Raw genomic sequence first — 15,657 nt, forward strand, 5'->3', positions numbered from 1 at the left:
AATCTGTTTAACAGATCTGTTATAGCAGCTCCTAGCTCTAACTCCACCCTTTCAGGATTGTAGCCAATAAGTGAAGCCAGGGTTGTGATTTGTTGACCCAGGCAGTGCCTAGGCTTCACTGCAACCTCAGAAAATGGTGGTTTTGAGATTTTCAGTTGAGTAAGTAAGAATATGGCTTAAAGTTCTTTTTCTTGTGTGCAAGAGTCAGACCTTGGGCTGTTGAAGAGGGCAGTGCTTTGAAAACCTTCACAATATGAAAGTATTTAATCCAATACTTGCTTTTCTGGGAGCAAACCAATGCTAATCCTATGTACCTGGAGTAAACCCCATTGAATTCATTTGCTTTTGAATAGACATGGTTAGGATTGTGCTGTAAATTAACGGGACTTTTGAGTAAACATAGCAAAGTATTGTGTTTGTGTTGTAAATCTTTCTCTCCCCCTCCAATCCTATTAAGCAGGGTTTACCTAGGTATCACAGTTTTTATTATGTAGGAAACTAATACTGATATTTTTAAAAATGTTCTGCAATGTCCAACTGGTTTGACAATAAACTATTATATGGGGTGTATTTTTACACCTGCAAATGTGTGTGTGTGTATGGAGTCTTTCCAACAACCCTGTGAGGTAGGGTTGGTGATTGGAAACTAAGGCAGCTCACAATAAGAAATAAATCCCTTAAAAAACCAATAACCATAAAACAAGTATAAACAGTTGCAAAACAGCTTAAAGTGGCATGATTCTGAATTTTGGGTTGGGTGAATGAAGTTTATTTATTTTTATTTATTTATTATTTGATTTATATCCCACCCTTCCTCCCAGTAGGAGCCCAGGGCAGCAAAGAAAAGCACTAAAAACACTTTAAAAACCATAAAAACAGACTTTAAAATATATTAAAACAAAACATCTTTAAAAACATTTTTAAAAGCTTTAAAAACATTTTTTTTTAAAAAAAGAAAAGGTTTAAAAATGTATTAAAAAGCAATTCCAACCCAGACACAGATTGGGATAAGGTCTCAACTTAAAAGGCTTGTTAAAAGAACAAGTTCCTTATCACTTGAGGCTGCAGTTTTCCCTGGTTGAGTAAGCCCCATTGAATACATTGGGACTTGCTTCTGAGTAAACAAACATAGGATTGCACTATAAATATCTTTACAGGTTGTGTAAATAATAAACATATTTGATAGTCATGCTTATATAAATATTTCTTCATACTGTGTCCCAATAAGTATCCAATTTCACACTATGGTTGTACAATACTTCCTTTACATTTTAAATATGCCCTTCTTCCTTGAGGTGGTCATGGTTCTCCATTGTTTTCATCCTGAGGGACAGATAGGCTGAGAGATGGTGAGTAGCCCATGGTCACCCACTACAGTTTATAGCTCATTTCCATTTTGAAAAATTAATTACAACAATTTACATGCAGGCAAAATTTATTAAGTGGATCCACACAATACATTTAAAGCAGATTCAATTCACATTTAAAGCACATGACTTCCCTAGAGAATCCTGGGAAGTGTCGTTTCCCCCTCACATTTATAGTTTTCACCACTCTTAAACTACAGTTCCCATGATTCTGTTGTGGGATTCATGTCCTTCAAATGGGTGTTGAATGTGCTTTAAATGAATGGTGTGGATCTGCCCTAGGTATGATGTGCATTCAAGAGTTAATTGAAAAGAACAATTTTAAAATATACTTTTTTAAACAGGGGAAGAGTTGTAGCTCATTGGTAACGCATATGCTTTGCATGGAAAGGTCCAGAATTCAATTTCTGGAAAAGACTATTGCCTGGAATCCTGGAGAGCCAATGCTAGTCCATGTCATCAGTACTTAGCTATGTGGTACCCAATGGTCAGTATAAGGCAGATTCCTTTGTTCCTAAAAGTGGGAAGAGACTCAAGGGCCACAGTGACTCCAAAATTTATTTATGTATTTTATTTACAACAGTTATATACTGCTTTATTGTAAAAAAATCTCAAAGTGGTTTACAGAAAGAATTAAAACAATAAAATTATTGGCAAAAACAGTTAAAGACATGTATTTAAAAACATTCAAAATAATAAAACCAACAATGAGTTAAAAACAGATTTAAAAACACAATAGCTTCTACATGCCTGGATAGGCTTGCTTAAACAAAAATGATTTTAGCAGGTGCTGAAAAGAGACGTCTGCCTAATGTCAATAGGCAAGGAGTTCCAAAGCGTAGGTGCTGCCGCTTTGTTGTTGTTATGTGCCTTCAAGCTGATTTCAACTTATGGCGACCCTATGAATCAGTGACCTCCAATAGCATGAGCCACCCTGTTCAGATCTTGTAAGTTCAGGTCTGTGGCTTTCTTGATGGAATCAGTCCATCTCTTGTTTGGCCTTCCTCTTTTTCTACTCCCTTCTGTTTTCCCCAGCATTATTGTCTTTTCTAATGAATCATGTCTTCTCATTATGTGTCCAAAGTACGATATGTGTCCGAAGTCAGAGGAAGGCAATGGTAAACCACCTCTGAATACCTCTTGCCATGAAAACCCTATGAACAGAGTATCCAAAATGCTGCCACTTTACAGGACTGATTTCTTACAAGAGCAGAACAAGTACTATGTGGCATCTGTAACATGGAAAGCACAGCTTAAACATGGCCTGGTAGCAAATCAGCAACCAATGCAGTTTTCAGAGCAGAGGTATTATGTGCTGATAGGATCTCACTCATGTCAACAATTGTGCCACAGCTTTCTGCATTAACTGACTGGCTGCCAGGATTTTTTAAAGTTTTGGTTTTCGGTTATGAATCCTGACTGGTTGTGGGATGCTAAGTTGTCTTCCTTACTCATAGGAATCTTGTTGTGGTTGGTATGGTATTGCATTTAGGAAAGCATCACTGTCTGTTGTTTTTCATTTTCTGTTTGCATTTCATTTACCTTTAACCTCACTCTCTCACATCCATAGAAGCAACAGCAGTGGTTGCATGTGCTCAGCTCAACCCCGTAAAACCCATTGATGATGCACCTTGTTGGTTGCATGGCAGTTAGTTTCTTGCCCAATAGTGGTAAAAGAGAATTCAGATATGTGAAAGTGTGGCTGCAATTGTTGTTCCCAAGCTCCTGCTTGTGAAGGTAGACCAAACCATGTATGTTTTTTCTCTCTCAATTATTACTCACTGTAATTGGGTTGGCTGTCAAAGTGAGTTTATAGCAGCCCACAGGGTAGGCAGAAAGGGTAGAGAATCTTCTTATTCTTACTCATCTCTCAGACCTCTTTCTGAAGTGAAGGGTCAAATCTGTAAAGAAGTTTGGTGCAGCTACATTAAAATATAAGGGCAGGGCATTCCAGGCAGGGGGTTGCCAGCCCTGCTTGGATATGGATGTCTTCGCAGAGGATCCCTAGTCAAGGTTTACCAACAGCACAATCCAAATTATATCTACTCAGAAGTAAGTCCTGTTGAGTTCTATGGGGCTTAGTCCCTTAATGTTTAGAATTGCAGCCTTCAGGGGCATCTTTACTCCTGAATGCTCCCATCTAACATCTCCACAACACTAGGCTCCTTTCTTCCTACAGTGGCCTTCTGGTGACTGGCCTGGCCTGGCCTGAAGGCACTCAGACACTTCTTGCCGAAAGCAAATAGGCTAGATTAAATGTTTCCTACCCAGGCTCCATCTTTTAGTTAAGATCTTAATTTCCAATCAGATTTTTTTAATTGTATGCTCCAAGCAACAGTGATTGATGTTTAATGTATCATGCTTAATGACATCACTCGGGCCCACCCCTGTGACATCACTCGGGCCCACCCCTGTGACATCACTCGGGCCCACCTCTGAAATGTCAGGTTTTGGGATGCTTCTGACCTGGCAACCCTAGTCTCCTCCCCTAATCAATGCATGCCCTTTTCATCTGTGCGAGAACACTGCTGAAGGTATGATCTAAATCAGGTGTGGGGAGCCTTTGGCTCTGCAGATGTTGCTGAACTACAACTCCTGTTAGCTCCAGCAAGCATGACCAATGGCCAGGGATGATGGGAGCTGTAGTTCACCTACATTTGGAGGGCCACAGGTTCCTCACACCTGTGTTGAGGACTCCAGAATGCAATACACACACACCCTAAGTCCACGGGGCACAACCCATCCTCCAAGTTCTTCCAAAGCAGCCTCATTGAAATAAAACACTCCTGTGCAGATTCCATCCCTTGCCCCAAGACCCGTGCAGGGCAATCTCTTGATGGAGGAGTTGTAGTTCAGAAACTTCTGAAGGACCAAAGGTTCTACGTACCTGATCTAAAACATGCTTCTGTATGTTGTCTGTATTTGTGATGTGGGACTTGTGTTTTTTTCTCGGTGCTTCTCACGGTTTCAGTATTGCGAAAAGGTGTCGATCACTGGTTGGATGGATGGACTCCACACCCAGGGACTCAGCTTGGTGGTGTTCAGGCTTTGGTCCATATAAATCCTCCAGATGGAGGCCCCCTGAAGACAGAGAGAGACCGACCCACGTCTTATGAGACCTCTTCCAAGAGAAATGAGCCTTCACAGAGTGGCTTGAGCTTCCACGCTTCCCGTGGTTGGTCAGGGACAAAGAGGAAAACTTTGCCCTTGAGAAAATCTAGTCGTCATCGCTACCAAGGTGGCTTTACGTCCCCTAGAGGCAAAGCCTCCGAAAAGAGACTACATCGAGAATGCATCATGGAGGGAAGGCATTCCAAGCTGCTAACTGGACGTGGAGAGTCATCCTGGAAGACTGACATTTATTCCAAAGTCTATCCCTTGTCACCAGGCAAAGGCAGCAGAAAAGAGAGGAAGAAACGGCCAGGTGACCTTCGTTCCCTGCCCTACTGTGACAGGACTTCCACCTCTTGCCTTTCTAGCCTGCTCAGCCAGCCAGAAGATTACAGCCCCAGCTCTTCAAAGGAAGTCTACGTTGAAATGCTCTCTGTTGCTCAACGTCCTGGGAAAAGAGGGGGCACTTCCCAACACTTGGATGCTGCTTCTCAGGCAAGAAGAGCTCTTCTTGAGCACAGGAAAGCTGGGAGCCAGCAACATGATCCAGATGTTTCTTTGTCGAGGAATGCACCCACCATTGGGAGACACTGGAAATGTCGAAGGTGCAGTGGAAAGGAATCCAATCCGTATTGGATAGCTCGGAAAGGGCTCGCTCAACGGAATGCCACCCCTAGGACCTCCATAAGGCTGCTAGAAGTGGCCACTCAAGGGTCCTCCACTGAGATAGTCCCCCTCAAAGGTAACATTTAACATGCATTGATGCCGTTCAACTGGTACCGTTTAGTGGTGGAAGGCAGACCTGGGTGAACCACGCTAGCTCCTCCTCCTCTGACCATGTTTGGTTAAAACAAGATGTGGCATCATCCCACGATGTCATAACATCATGCTTTTCTTTTCTCAGATGCATTACCAGAGAAGGAAGAGCCTCTGTGTGTGTGTGTGCTTCTTTTCAATGGCAGGCAGTCATACATTCTCCATATTGAGAACGATCTCCATCACCAGCCTTTCCTTCTTAGGTGTGTCAGAGGGGAAAGCCGAGATGATGACCCTCATATCATTGGCCTGGCTGGCAGAATCAATGGCTGTTGGGCTCTTCCTGCCCAAGAGGAGAAAGGGCTGTAGCTCAATGGTAAATGTGGAAGGTCCCAGGTTCAATCCCCGGCATCGCCACGTAGGAGAGCTCCCCTGCCAGTTAGTATAAACCACTGTTCTTCAACCTTGGATCCCCAGATGTTGTCAGACTACAACTCTCATCATCCCCAGCCTGTTTAGCCAATGGACAAGGTTGGTGGGCGTTGTAGTCCAATAACATCTGGGGACCCAAATTTGAAGAACAGTGACTATAGTGAGCCAGATGGACCAATGTCTAACTTGGTAAAAGACAACTTCCTGTGCTCTTCTGTTGTTCCTATGTATGAACTAGAGATGGAAGGATCTGTTTTAGTTCTCTCAGTGTCTCATTTTTCCAATCTGAAATTCAGTTCTGCAGCGGTAAGCAATTATTCATGACAACTCTTCAGCATTTTAATGTGGATTTCTCCTAGGAAACGCATTTTTGCATGCAGTTTTGGTCACTGTGCACAGGTTTGCAAGCAATTTCTCCTAGCAGAATACATTTTCGTATGTTGTAATCAAGAATGCATTCATTTTTTTATGCACGCTTCCCCCTACGCATTTTCGTAAACATTATTGGGTTGGAAAACTGCATTACAAAATTCGGATAAGAGCGAATTTTGAAGGATGCCTCTGTTTCGCTTCTCATTTCGCTTTAGAAAGTTCAAATTAAACGGTGAACTGAATCAGATGTCTCCATTAGTAGCCATTCTGCCTGACTGCATCAGAGGAACTCCCCCACTCCCACCCGTTTGCTGCTTGCTTTTTAATCATGATGTGGAAAATTCAGACTATCGTAAATAAATAAATACAGTAAAGTAAGAACAAATGTATAATCTCTTTAGCTGTGCAGGATCGCAACCTTAGCATCCGGCTTGTACGTTTCTTTTTGCAGAACGAGAAGTAGCCCTGGCTATCCTTGGCCTGCATCATGACGCCGAGAAGTCAACGTCAGAAGACATCTGGCAGTCTAGCTCTTGGTCAGCCCTTTGTCCTCCCTGCAGGATTCTTCATCGTGAGCAGAGTGAAGGTGAGACCGAGTCCACTTATGAATATCCTTCTCCTCGGGCCAGCACGACACAGCTTGATACGGTGTTTCCGCTGACCAAAAAGACCACCACACAATTGATTCTAAAGGATTGGGACGGGAGACTGGGAGTCATGGAGACCCTAGAAACGAAGATGATGGTTGACCACAGAGTGAGTGTGCACCCTCCAAGGTGTATGAGCATCAGAGGCTTGAGTGAAGAAATACTGGATGCAAAAATGCCCTTGCAGGCTCTCACCACTGGTGACGATGGTGTTGGCTCATCTTCCAATGCATCATCCAATGCAACTGGTCTGAATTCCTGCTATGATGCTCCTATCGGCCCTCTGTTCAGAATAGATGAGAATCTGTTGCTGCTGGAGCTTTCCGCGTCTGACAGGAGCTACAGTGAAGTGATTTATCCAGGTGTTCAGGGGGATGGATATGAAGAGGTTGCAACCATCACATCAACCTGCCCTTTGGTTCAGAAAATGCTCCAGATCGATTTTCCTCTTCTAGCTGAAGAGGAAAATGCAAGCTGGTCAGGTGAGCGTAAGGAGGCTGGGCCAGCGGCCAAGCTGGTCAAAGAGAGGAGTGTGTGGTTGACCCAAGAAAGCTCTTCAGGAAGCGTTGGGGAAAAGGTTGCTTAAAGGCTGAACCTGATGCCCAGTCTAAGAAGCCCAGTTGGTTCCTGCCACCATTTGCTTTGGACTTTTGCCTGAATAAAAACTGTGTTGACGGCAAAAGGTTTGCAATCTCTTCCCTCAGTGGAAGTTGGTTTCATTTTTCAAGGATCAAGGACTGTCTCCTAGGGATGGATGAATCTGTCAGTTTTGATTTCACTCAGTTTTTCTAAACTTTTAAAACTCAGTTTGCCAATGTTCTGCGTTGCAAAAATTTGTCTGTGTTTTAGTGTGCATTTTTTTCTAATATGCTCCTTTTTGGTTTTGGGGTTTTTCATAATGTGCCCATTTTTGCAAGGAATTTCCTTTAATAGGAACCAGATTAGCATGTTATTTCCATCAATATGTGCATTTGCATGCACATTTCTCCGCAAAGTATGCCTTGGGGGACCCTTTTTAAAATGGAAGAACTGCTTCACAAACTTTGGAAGAGCGCATATTTCAAAACAGAGGTGAGTTTTGGTTCATATACTGTTTCAGGGAGGGTGAATTAGGGAGTTTCACATTAAAATGCCAGCCAACTGAATCCCCCCCCCCAACTTAACCCTCTTCCCAATGTTGAGTTGTCAGCAGGGAAGGAATCTGTCAGTTTCGGTTCTCTGTTTCTCCTTTTTCTAATCTTAAATTTAGCTCTTCACATTTTGGCAGCCATTTGCAATTTTTTTTTTAATTCCTCATGAAAATTCTCCAGCCTTTTACTGAGAATTTCTCATACCAAACATATCTTTGTATGCAGTTTTGACTCGTGCGCTTATTTTTTGCAAGCCATTTCTCCTTATGTAATGCATTTTTGTATGTCATTTTCACTCATGGTGTGTATTAATTTTTGTGCACGCTTTCCCTTCATACATGCATTTTTGTAAACTTTGCTTAGTTGGAGAACTGCGTGGCAAAATTCAGATAAATGTGAATTGTGAAGGATGGCTGTGTTTCGGTTCTCATGTTGTTCTGGAAAGTGTGAATTTAATAAATTTGGCTTTAAATGTGGACTGAATTGAATTTCCTAGTTGTCAGTTCCCTTGCATGCAGCTGGATGTAACCCTGGACTTAGCCCAACTTTGCATGGCTCCCTTGATTGGTACTGTGTCTTAGGGTTGTGTCCTGCGGGATTCTTCAAAGTACTGCACTGTGGAGTGTTGTGCTATGTTACACCGCGGAGTGTTGCACTGTGGAGTATTGTGGAACTGCAGAGTGACTGCAGAGTACTGCAGAATTCAGTGGTGTATTGCACTGTGGTGTATTATGGAGTACTGCAGAATATTGCTCTGCAGCATGTTACACTCTGGAGTACTGCAAAGTATTGTGCTGCACTGCAGTTGTGGAGTGTTTGTATGGTGGAGTGTTGTACTGCAGAGTATTTTGTAACACTGCAGAGTATTGCATTTTGGAGTATTGTACAGCAGAGTATTTTGGAGTGCTGCAGAGTATTGTACTGTGGAATACTGTGGAGGAACACGGAGTATTGTACTGTGGAGTATTGCAGAATATTGCAGAGTATTTTACTGTGGAGCGTTGCACAGTTGTCAGACTATTGTACTGGAGGGTACTGCATAATACTGTGGAGTATTGTACTGTGTAATATAGTACTGTGGAGTATTGTTCTACAGAGCCTTGTACTGTGGGGTATTGCAGAGTATTTAACTGTGGACTATTGCAGAATATTGCAGAGTATTATACTACAGAGGAGTGCTGTACTGTGGAGTATTGGGGAGTACTGTGGAGTATTGTTCTACAGAGCCTGTACTGTGGAGTATTGTGGAGTACTTTACTGTGATTGCAGAATATTGCAGAGTATTTTACTGCGGAGTCTGGTCAGGTACTGTGCTGTGGAGTATCGGAGAGTACTGTGGGGTATTGTTTTGCCAATTATTGTGGCGTACTGCAGAGTATCATACTGCAGATTACTGTGGAGTATTGTACCATGGATTATTGCATAGTACTTCAGAGTATTGTATTGTACTGCAGAGTACTAAGGAGTACTGCTGAGCTGAAGTCATAATATGATGATAATAATTTAATAATGTTGCAGTATTGACTATATTTATACCCACTTTTCAGCTAAGGTTGGCACCCAAAACAGTTTACAGTGGAAATTCACCCAAATATATAACATGGCCCTCAAGCCTGGGGGCTGAACATGGACCCCCCAGACCTCTGTATCTGGACCTGTAGGACCCTATCCAGGCCACACCGCTCACGTCCTGCTTCGCCCAAATACATCCTTGAACTCTGATCATGCTGCCTGGTGGAAGATGGAGTGGCGTGTGCAAGTAAATTAACATGTGTTGCTCCACACCCTCTTGCTTCTGGCCTTGCCCTACCACTTCCATGTGGCCCCTGGAAGGTTGCTTAGAAGGGAATGTGGCCCTCAGGCTGAAAGAGGGTCCCTACTCCTCCTATGACTGAATCAGGAAGGGTTGTGGGTGGATGTTTCCCCTCAGGAGGGAAGGCGGGCAGGAGGTGCATGTGCGCAGGCTGATGGAATAGAGGCCAATCCCACAGAGCAGCCCTTGGACTGATTTTATCCTCACAACAACAAGCTGGAAGATAGCGACTGGCGCTAGAATCCTGCAGTGAGTTTCAAAGCTGAGCAAGGATTTGGACCCGCTTTTCCCTGGCTGTGTTCTGACAGTCTAGCCGCTAACCCCTATTACTCTCCATTTCACACAACCATGGGTGAAATCAACCAGAGATGTTTGAATCTGGGTGTTTTCTGACAGCTCCAGCACATTATCCCTCTAAGCCAGGGACCATAGCTCAGCAGTGGAGTTTATGCTTCACGTGGAGAAATTCCTCAGTTCAATCCCGACCCTTTTGCAGCTAAAAAAAAATAACCAGGTAACAGGTAGTGGGAAAGGCCTCTTTCTGCCTGAGCCTCTGAAGAGCTGCTGCCAGTCAGAGCAGGCAACACTAGGCTACTTGGGGAAATAGTCTAATGTGGTGTTAGGCAGCTTCTTACGTTCTAGTCACCCTCATCCTCTCCAAGACTCTTTTCAGTCATTTGTCCACAATGAGCAAGGGGCGTTGTGTGTCTTTCCAAGTCAAATCCATGAAAATGGTGTTTGCCAAAACTTTTCTGATATCTGAGCACAGTGAGTTCCCTCCCCTACATATCTATCCATATTTCTATAGCCACACCTAAATCTTCTGTCTGCTGTATATTTTGGAAATTGCGTTGTCTGTCTGCTATTCGCTTGGACACCTCTTAAGATATCGTAACCAAATTTTGCATGGTGGTTCCTATGATCAAGGATCGGGTTTTTGTCTATGGTTGGATACAATTGGATGCCATTTTGAATCAAGATGGCGGACTGAACCTTTCAAAGCTGCTCTGCTTCTAACCTCTGATTTCAGAACTGCACTGATTTTTTGGTTTCTTATGAGAGCCAGTGTGGTGTAGTGGTTAAGGTGTTGGATTATGACCTGGGAGACCAGGGCTCGAATTCCCACACAGGCATGAAGCTCACTGGGTGACCTTGGGCCAGTCACTGCCTCTCAGCCTCGTGAAAACCCTATTCATAGGGTCGCCATAAGTCAGAATTGACTTGAACGGAGTACATTTACATTTAGAAAGAGCCAGCCAAAAAAAGCTTCAGCAGTGCTTTGCCACTCCAGGCAGGCAGCCACTGTTTAAGACAAAGCAATAAATAACCGCAAATTAGGTCTTTAGAAAAGTATGGGAGGTCAACACAAAATTGTGGTGTCCTGATTTAGAGAGTTGGACAAGGGCCTGAAAGGTTGGCTACAAAAGCTCGCCGGGTGACCTTAGGCCAGTTCGCAGTCTCTTAGCCTAACCTACTTCACAGGGTTGTTGTGAAGATAAAATGGAGGGGGGAGGATAAGAGCCACCTATGCCACCCTGAGCTCCTTTGGAAGAAAGATGGGACATAAATGTAATAATAAATAAAGTACTTGGGTTATCCCTTAACAGCTGTAATACCAGAAGAGAGCCTAAGTGTCTGTAATACGGAGAGGTGCCCTAGTTGGCTCTGCTTGAAGCCCTTGAAATCAACTGATCTGAAGCATTCTTTTTATTTTTTCCCAAATTCCATCTTGTTGGTATAACAAAATACAATGTGAGACAATAAATAAGAAAAAGAAAAGACATAGTATGAAGAAGGGACAAAAGAAATTGCAACCCTACTGGTCATAGCTTTAAAAACATCATGAATCCATACGCTGCGTTTGGAATTAACCTTCTACCCCTGGCTCCATCTAGACAAAAAAAATATATGTAGTTTTGCTCCTTAAATCTAATATAAGTTAATCTAATAAACTAAGTTAACATAGTAAATTTTAGTAAGATCTTTAGCAGTTTGGTTGTTACAATTTAATTCTGCCATTCAACTAAGGAGCGCAGGGTGATTTCCCCACTTCCATTTTATCCTTCACAACCACCCTGTGAGGTAGGCTAGGCTGAGAGACAGTAATTGGCCCAATGCCACCCAGTGAGCTTCATAGCTGAATGGGGATTTGAACTTGAGTCTGACATTCCCTGGTGGTTACACCAGACTGGCTCTCTTTTATGCCTGGCTATGTGAAATTGTGTCAGTTTTGCATCTGGGCAGAAATCCTGTCCAGTTTTGTTTTTATAGAGAGTATGGGGGGGGAGAGACCTGTGGCCCTCCAGAAGTTGTTAAACTACAAGTTTCATCATCTCTGGCCATAGGTCATGCTGAGCCAGGGTGGTGTAGTGGTTAGAGTGTCAGATTAGGACCTGGGAGACCAGGGTTCAAATCCCCCCGGGCCATGAAGCTTACTGGGTGTCCTTGGGTCAGTCACAGTCTCCTACCTCACAGGATTGTCATGAGAATAACATGGAGAGGGAGGAGACCCATGTACAACCCCTTGAGCTCCTTCGAGGAAAAGTGGGCAATCAATCAATAGATAAATAATAAAATAAATAAATGCTGGCTGGGGTTGATGGGAGCTAGAGTCTTAGCAACGTCTGGAGGGCCATAAGCTTTGCTCAATTGAACAAAAAATGAGAGAGAGAATGAGAGAGAGAAATGTGTTAATAATAATAATAGATTTTAAAAGCCAGAATTTAGCAACCTTGAAATTTCAGGAAGTTAATGGAAATTTACCTTTTACCCCTAAATGAACATATATTTATGACACTGCAATTTAGAATTCAAAACTTTAAAAAAATTAAACAATTTTTTTTCTTTATTGCCATCAAAGTCCCCCCCCCCTTCAAAATAAATAAATACAATCCCACAATTTCTACAGTCTGAAAAAGTTCCTCAGGACCACGATTTTCTATTTGTGATGTAGGCCTATAAACTGAAGTAGGGATTTCCTTATAGATACACTGCAAATCATTTTCCCCCCTGTCTATCGCAAATGGAACAAATTTGCTCGTGATAATTAAAAACGACACCCAAATTAGCCAAGAATACATTTTCTCGATGGAACATTTTGTACATAAATATTCTTCCTTTGTTATGAATGCCCACTGGCAGGACAGTTACAAAAATAAAATATTTATTTTACATTATGTCTTCAGTTTGAAAGAAATAGAAAAATTAAACATTTGATCTCCATAGTTTGTCAGTCACAGCTGAATGCATTGCTTGTCCTTTGTACATCCTATTAAGATGTACATTTACACTGTAGCAATCACCTAGGTAAAATGTATGTTATACCAGCCTTGTTTCATATAAAGATTGGTAGAACAAGATGAAGCACCATTCATCTATATGTGATGCAATGGCCCTTGTTTTAGATGCTGTTTAGTCAAATGGTGTGCGTGTGGGAGGGAACAATGAATTTGACTTCTGTAAGTCACGTTGGTCCCACAGAATGAGAAACAAGCAAAATTAATGTGCATGTCCTAGGGTGTTTAGAATAAATTCCATGCTATGATCTTTCTCTATATCAAGGATGGGTAATAGGGATGGATGGGGGAATCTGTCCATTTTGGTTTCTCTCCGCTTTTCATTTTCCCCACCTTATTCTCCACATTTCTACACCCATTTAAGATTTTTTTAAAAAAAACAAGTCCTCATGAAAATTCATCAGCATTTTCCCACCTATTTCTCCTTATTTACATTTTGGCAAGGCAATTTCTCCGAATATAATGCGTTTTTATGTTGTTTGCACTCACAAATGCACTTTAATGCACACTTTGCCCTCATGTACGCATTTCTGTACACATCATGTGGGTGGGGAATAGCCCTGCAAAATCTAGAGGCATGCAAATTTCAAAGGATGGCTGCGTCCCAATTCACATATTTCCCCCCGAAAGTGCAGATTATGTCGGTTTGCCTTTCAATCCGGATTGAACTAAATTTCTCCTTCGACTCCAGTAACAGGTGGATCGGGCCCCCAAGGCAACTTTATCTGACCCTGCTGGGATCCTACCAGATTTTAGTCATGATGCAGCAAAGACTTTGCCTCTAGTTTCACTCATATGTTGTTGTTTTTGATTTATGGCGCCCCTATGAATCAGTGACCTCCAATAGCATCTGTTATAAACCACCCTATTCAGATCTTGTAAGTTCAGGTCTTTACGGAATCAATCCATCTCTTGTTTGGCCTTCCACTTTTTCTACTCCCTTCTGTTTTCCCCAGCATTATTGTCTTTTCCAGTGAATCATTAAAATATTGTGTTAGGACCAAATGGAATTACCCTAACCACATTTCAGTGTTACATCTCTTCCATGGCTTTTTATCCTTGAGACTCTGGTCATGCCAGAGCACATATACTCCATAACTGTGCAGCTGTTACATAATGGATGGGGAACCTGTTGTCCTCCAGGTGATGTACACTCCCTTCATCCTTAGCCAGCATGGCTCAATAGTCAGGAACGATGGAGGCTGCAGACCAAAAAACATTATCTTTTGGAGTTGATGGGAGCTGGACTCCAGCAACATCTAGAGGGGCACAGGTTCCCCATCCCTGACCTAGGGGCCACCACTTGTGTTTCTGAGGCCTACAGAACACTGTCCAGCACCTCAGCATCAGGGCTGCAGACCTTTTTAGCAATACTTGCAGACAGGCAGCAGGCATGCTCATGCCACCCAGCCACTGGAATATAATGCAGTCTTGCAAATGAAGCGGGAAACGAGGAATCCTTGAAAGAGCGTAGCAATTACTTTATGGCACAGTATTATTCACATTTACTCAGAAGGAAGTTCACCTTCATGGGGCTTACCCCTTTTAAATGTGCTCAGAATGGCACCTTTTAGTCTCCTACCAAAAGGTTTGGGTTAGGGATAGAAAGATCTGTCTATTTTGGATCTCAGTTTCTCATTGTTCCAATCTTAAATTCAGTTTTCTACATTTCTACAGAGATTGGCAAATTTATTTATTTTTTAAAAAAAATCCTCATGAAAATTCTCCAGCATTTTAGTGCAAATTTCTTCACATTTTTGTAGGCAGTTTTGACAAAGCTACACATTTTTGCAAGCCATTTCTCATCATTTCATGCCTTTCTGCATGTTATTTTCGCTCATGTATTCATTTTTATGCACACGTTCCCCTAAATATGCATTTTTGTAAATGTTGTTCAGTTGGCAAACTGCATCCCAAAGTTCTAATAAATGCAAATTTCAAAGGATGGCTGTGTTTCGGTTCTCATATTGTTTTGGAAATTGCAAATTTAATAAAATGTGCTCAAAATGTGAACTGAATCGAAATTCTCACCCATCCCTAGTTTGGGTACAGGTGTGTGCTTTACAATCTGCCACATTGTGTTCCCTTGAAAACATTTGCCAACCGATGTAAGCTTATTTAGCTCTGCTTTGCTTTGGGTCCAGATGACATAACTGCAGTGTGTGACAAATGAACCCACCCAAAAAGAAATAGCTGGAAAAAGAAATAGCACCAAAGGGAAGAAATATTATTATTTTTCTGGCATTGCTTTGCTTCCCTGCCTGCTGTTGCATCATTCCATCATTGTCCTCCTCAGTTGCCCTCATTGCTCTTGCCCTCCTCTGTCTGCCCTTACTGTCCTTTATTCACATTGGCTTGCCAGCTAGTGAATGCTCAACAAGGAACGGACTGGTGTGAAACATGCATTTGCAAATGTGTGTTGGCTGGAGCCTATTGGAACCGGTGGGGCGGGAAGGCAGAGAGACCAACAGCAGGTGGAGTCAGAGCCAATGAGAAGAGGCAGAGCTACCCCCTGACTGGTTGTAAGTAAGAAGGCAGGCATGTTAGAGGCTGACTGAGGTTGTTGGCAGGGCAGGGCAGGGCCCCCTCTGCCGTAATGTACCAGCCTTCACTTTGTAGGTCTAGACCAGCCTTTCCCAACTAGAGGGCCACCAGATGTTGTTGGACCACAACTCCCATCGGCCTCAGCCGGCATTGCCAATGGTCAGGAAAGATGGGAATTGTGGTCCAACA

The 15,657-nt window shown here is 42.7% G+C and overlaps 1 protein-coding gene across 1 annotated transcript in view; it reads left to right on the forward strand.

Moving 5' to 3' along the window:
• LOC133373984 (uncharacterized) overlaps positions 1–7,271 on the forward strand; it is a 29,458-nt gene extending 22,187 nt beyond the window's left edge. The window contains exon 6 of the mRNA XM_061604486.1: positions 6,490–7,271. Within this exon, the coding sequence (XP_061460470.1) occupies positions 6,490–7,271 (782 nt within the window). The remainder of the gene's footprint in view (positions 1–6,489) is intronic.
• Positions 7,272–15,657: the final 8,386 nt, after the last annotated feature.

The sequence above is a fragment of the Rhineura floridana genome, chromosome 20 (assembly GCF_030035675.1).
Source record: "Rhineura floridana isolate rRhiFlo1 chromosome 20, rRhiFlo1.hap2, whole genome shotgun sequence".
In the NCBI taxonomy this organism is placed as follows: Eukaryota; Metazoa; Chordata; class Lepidosauria; order Squamata; family Rhineuridae; genus Rhineura; species Rhineura floridana.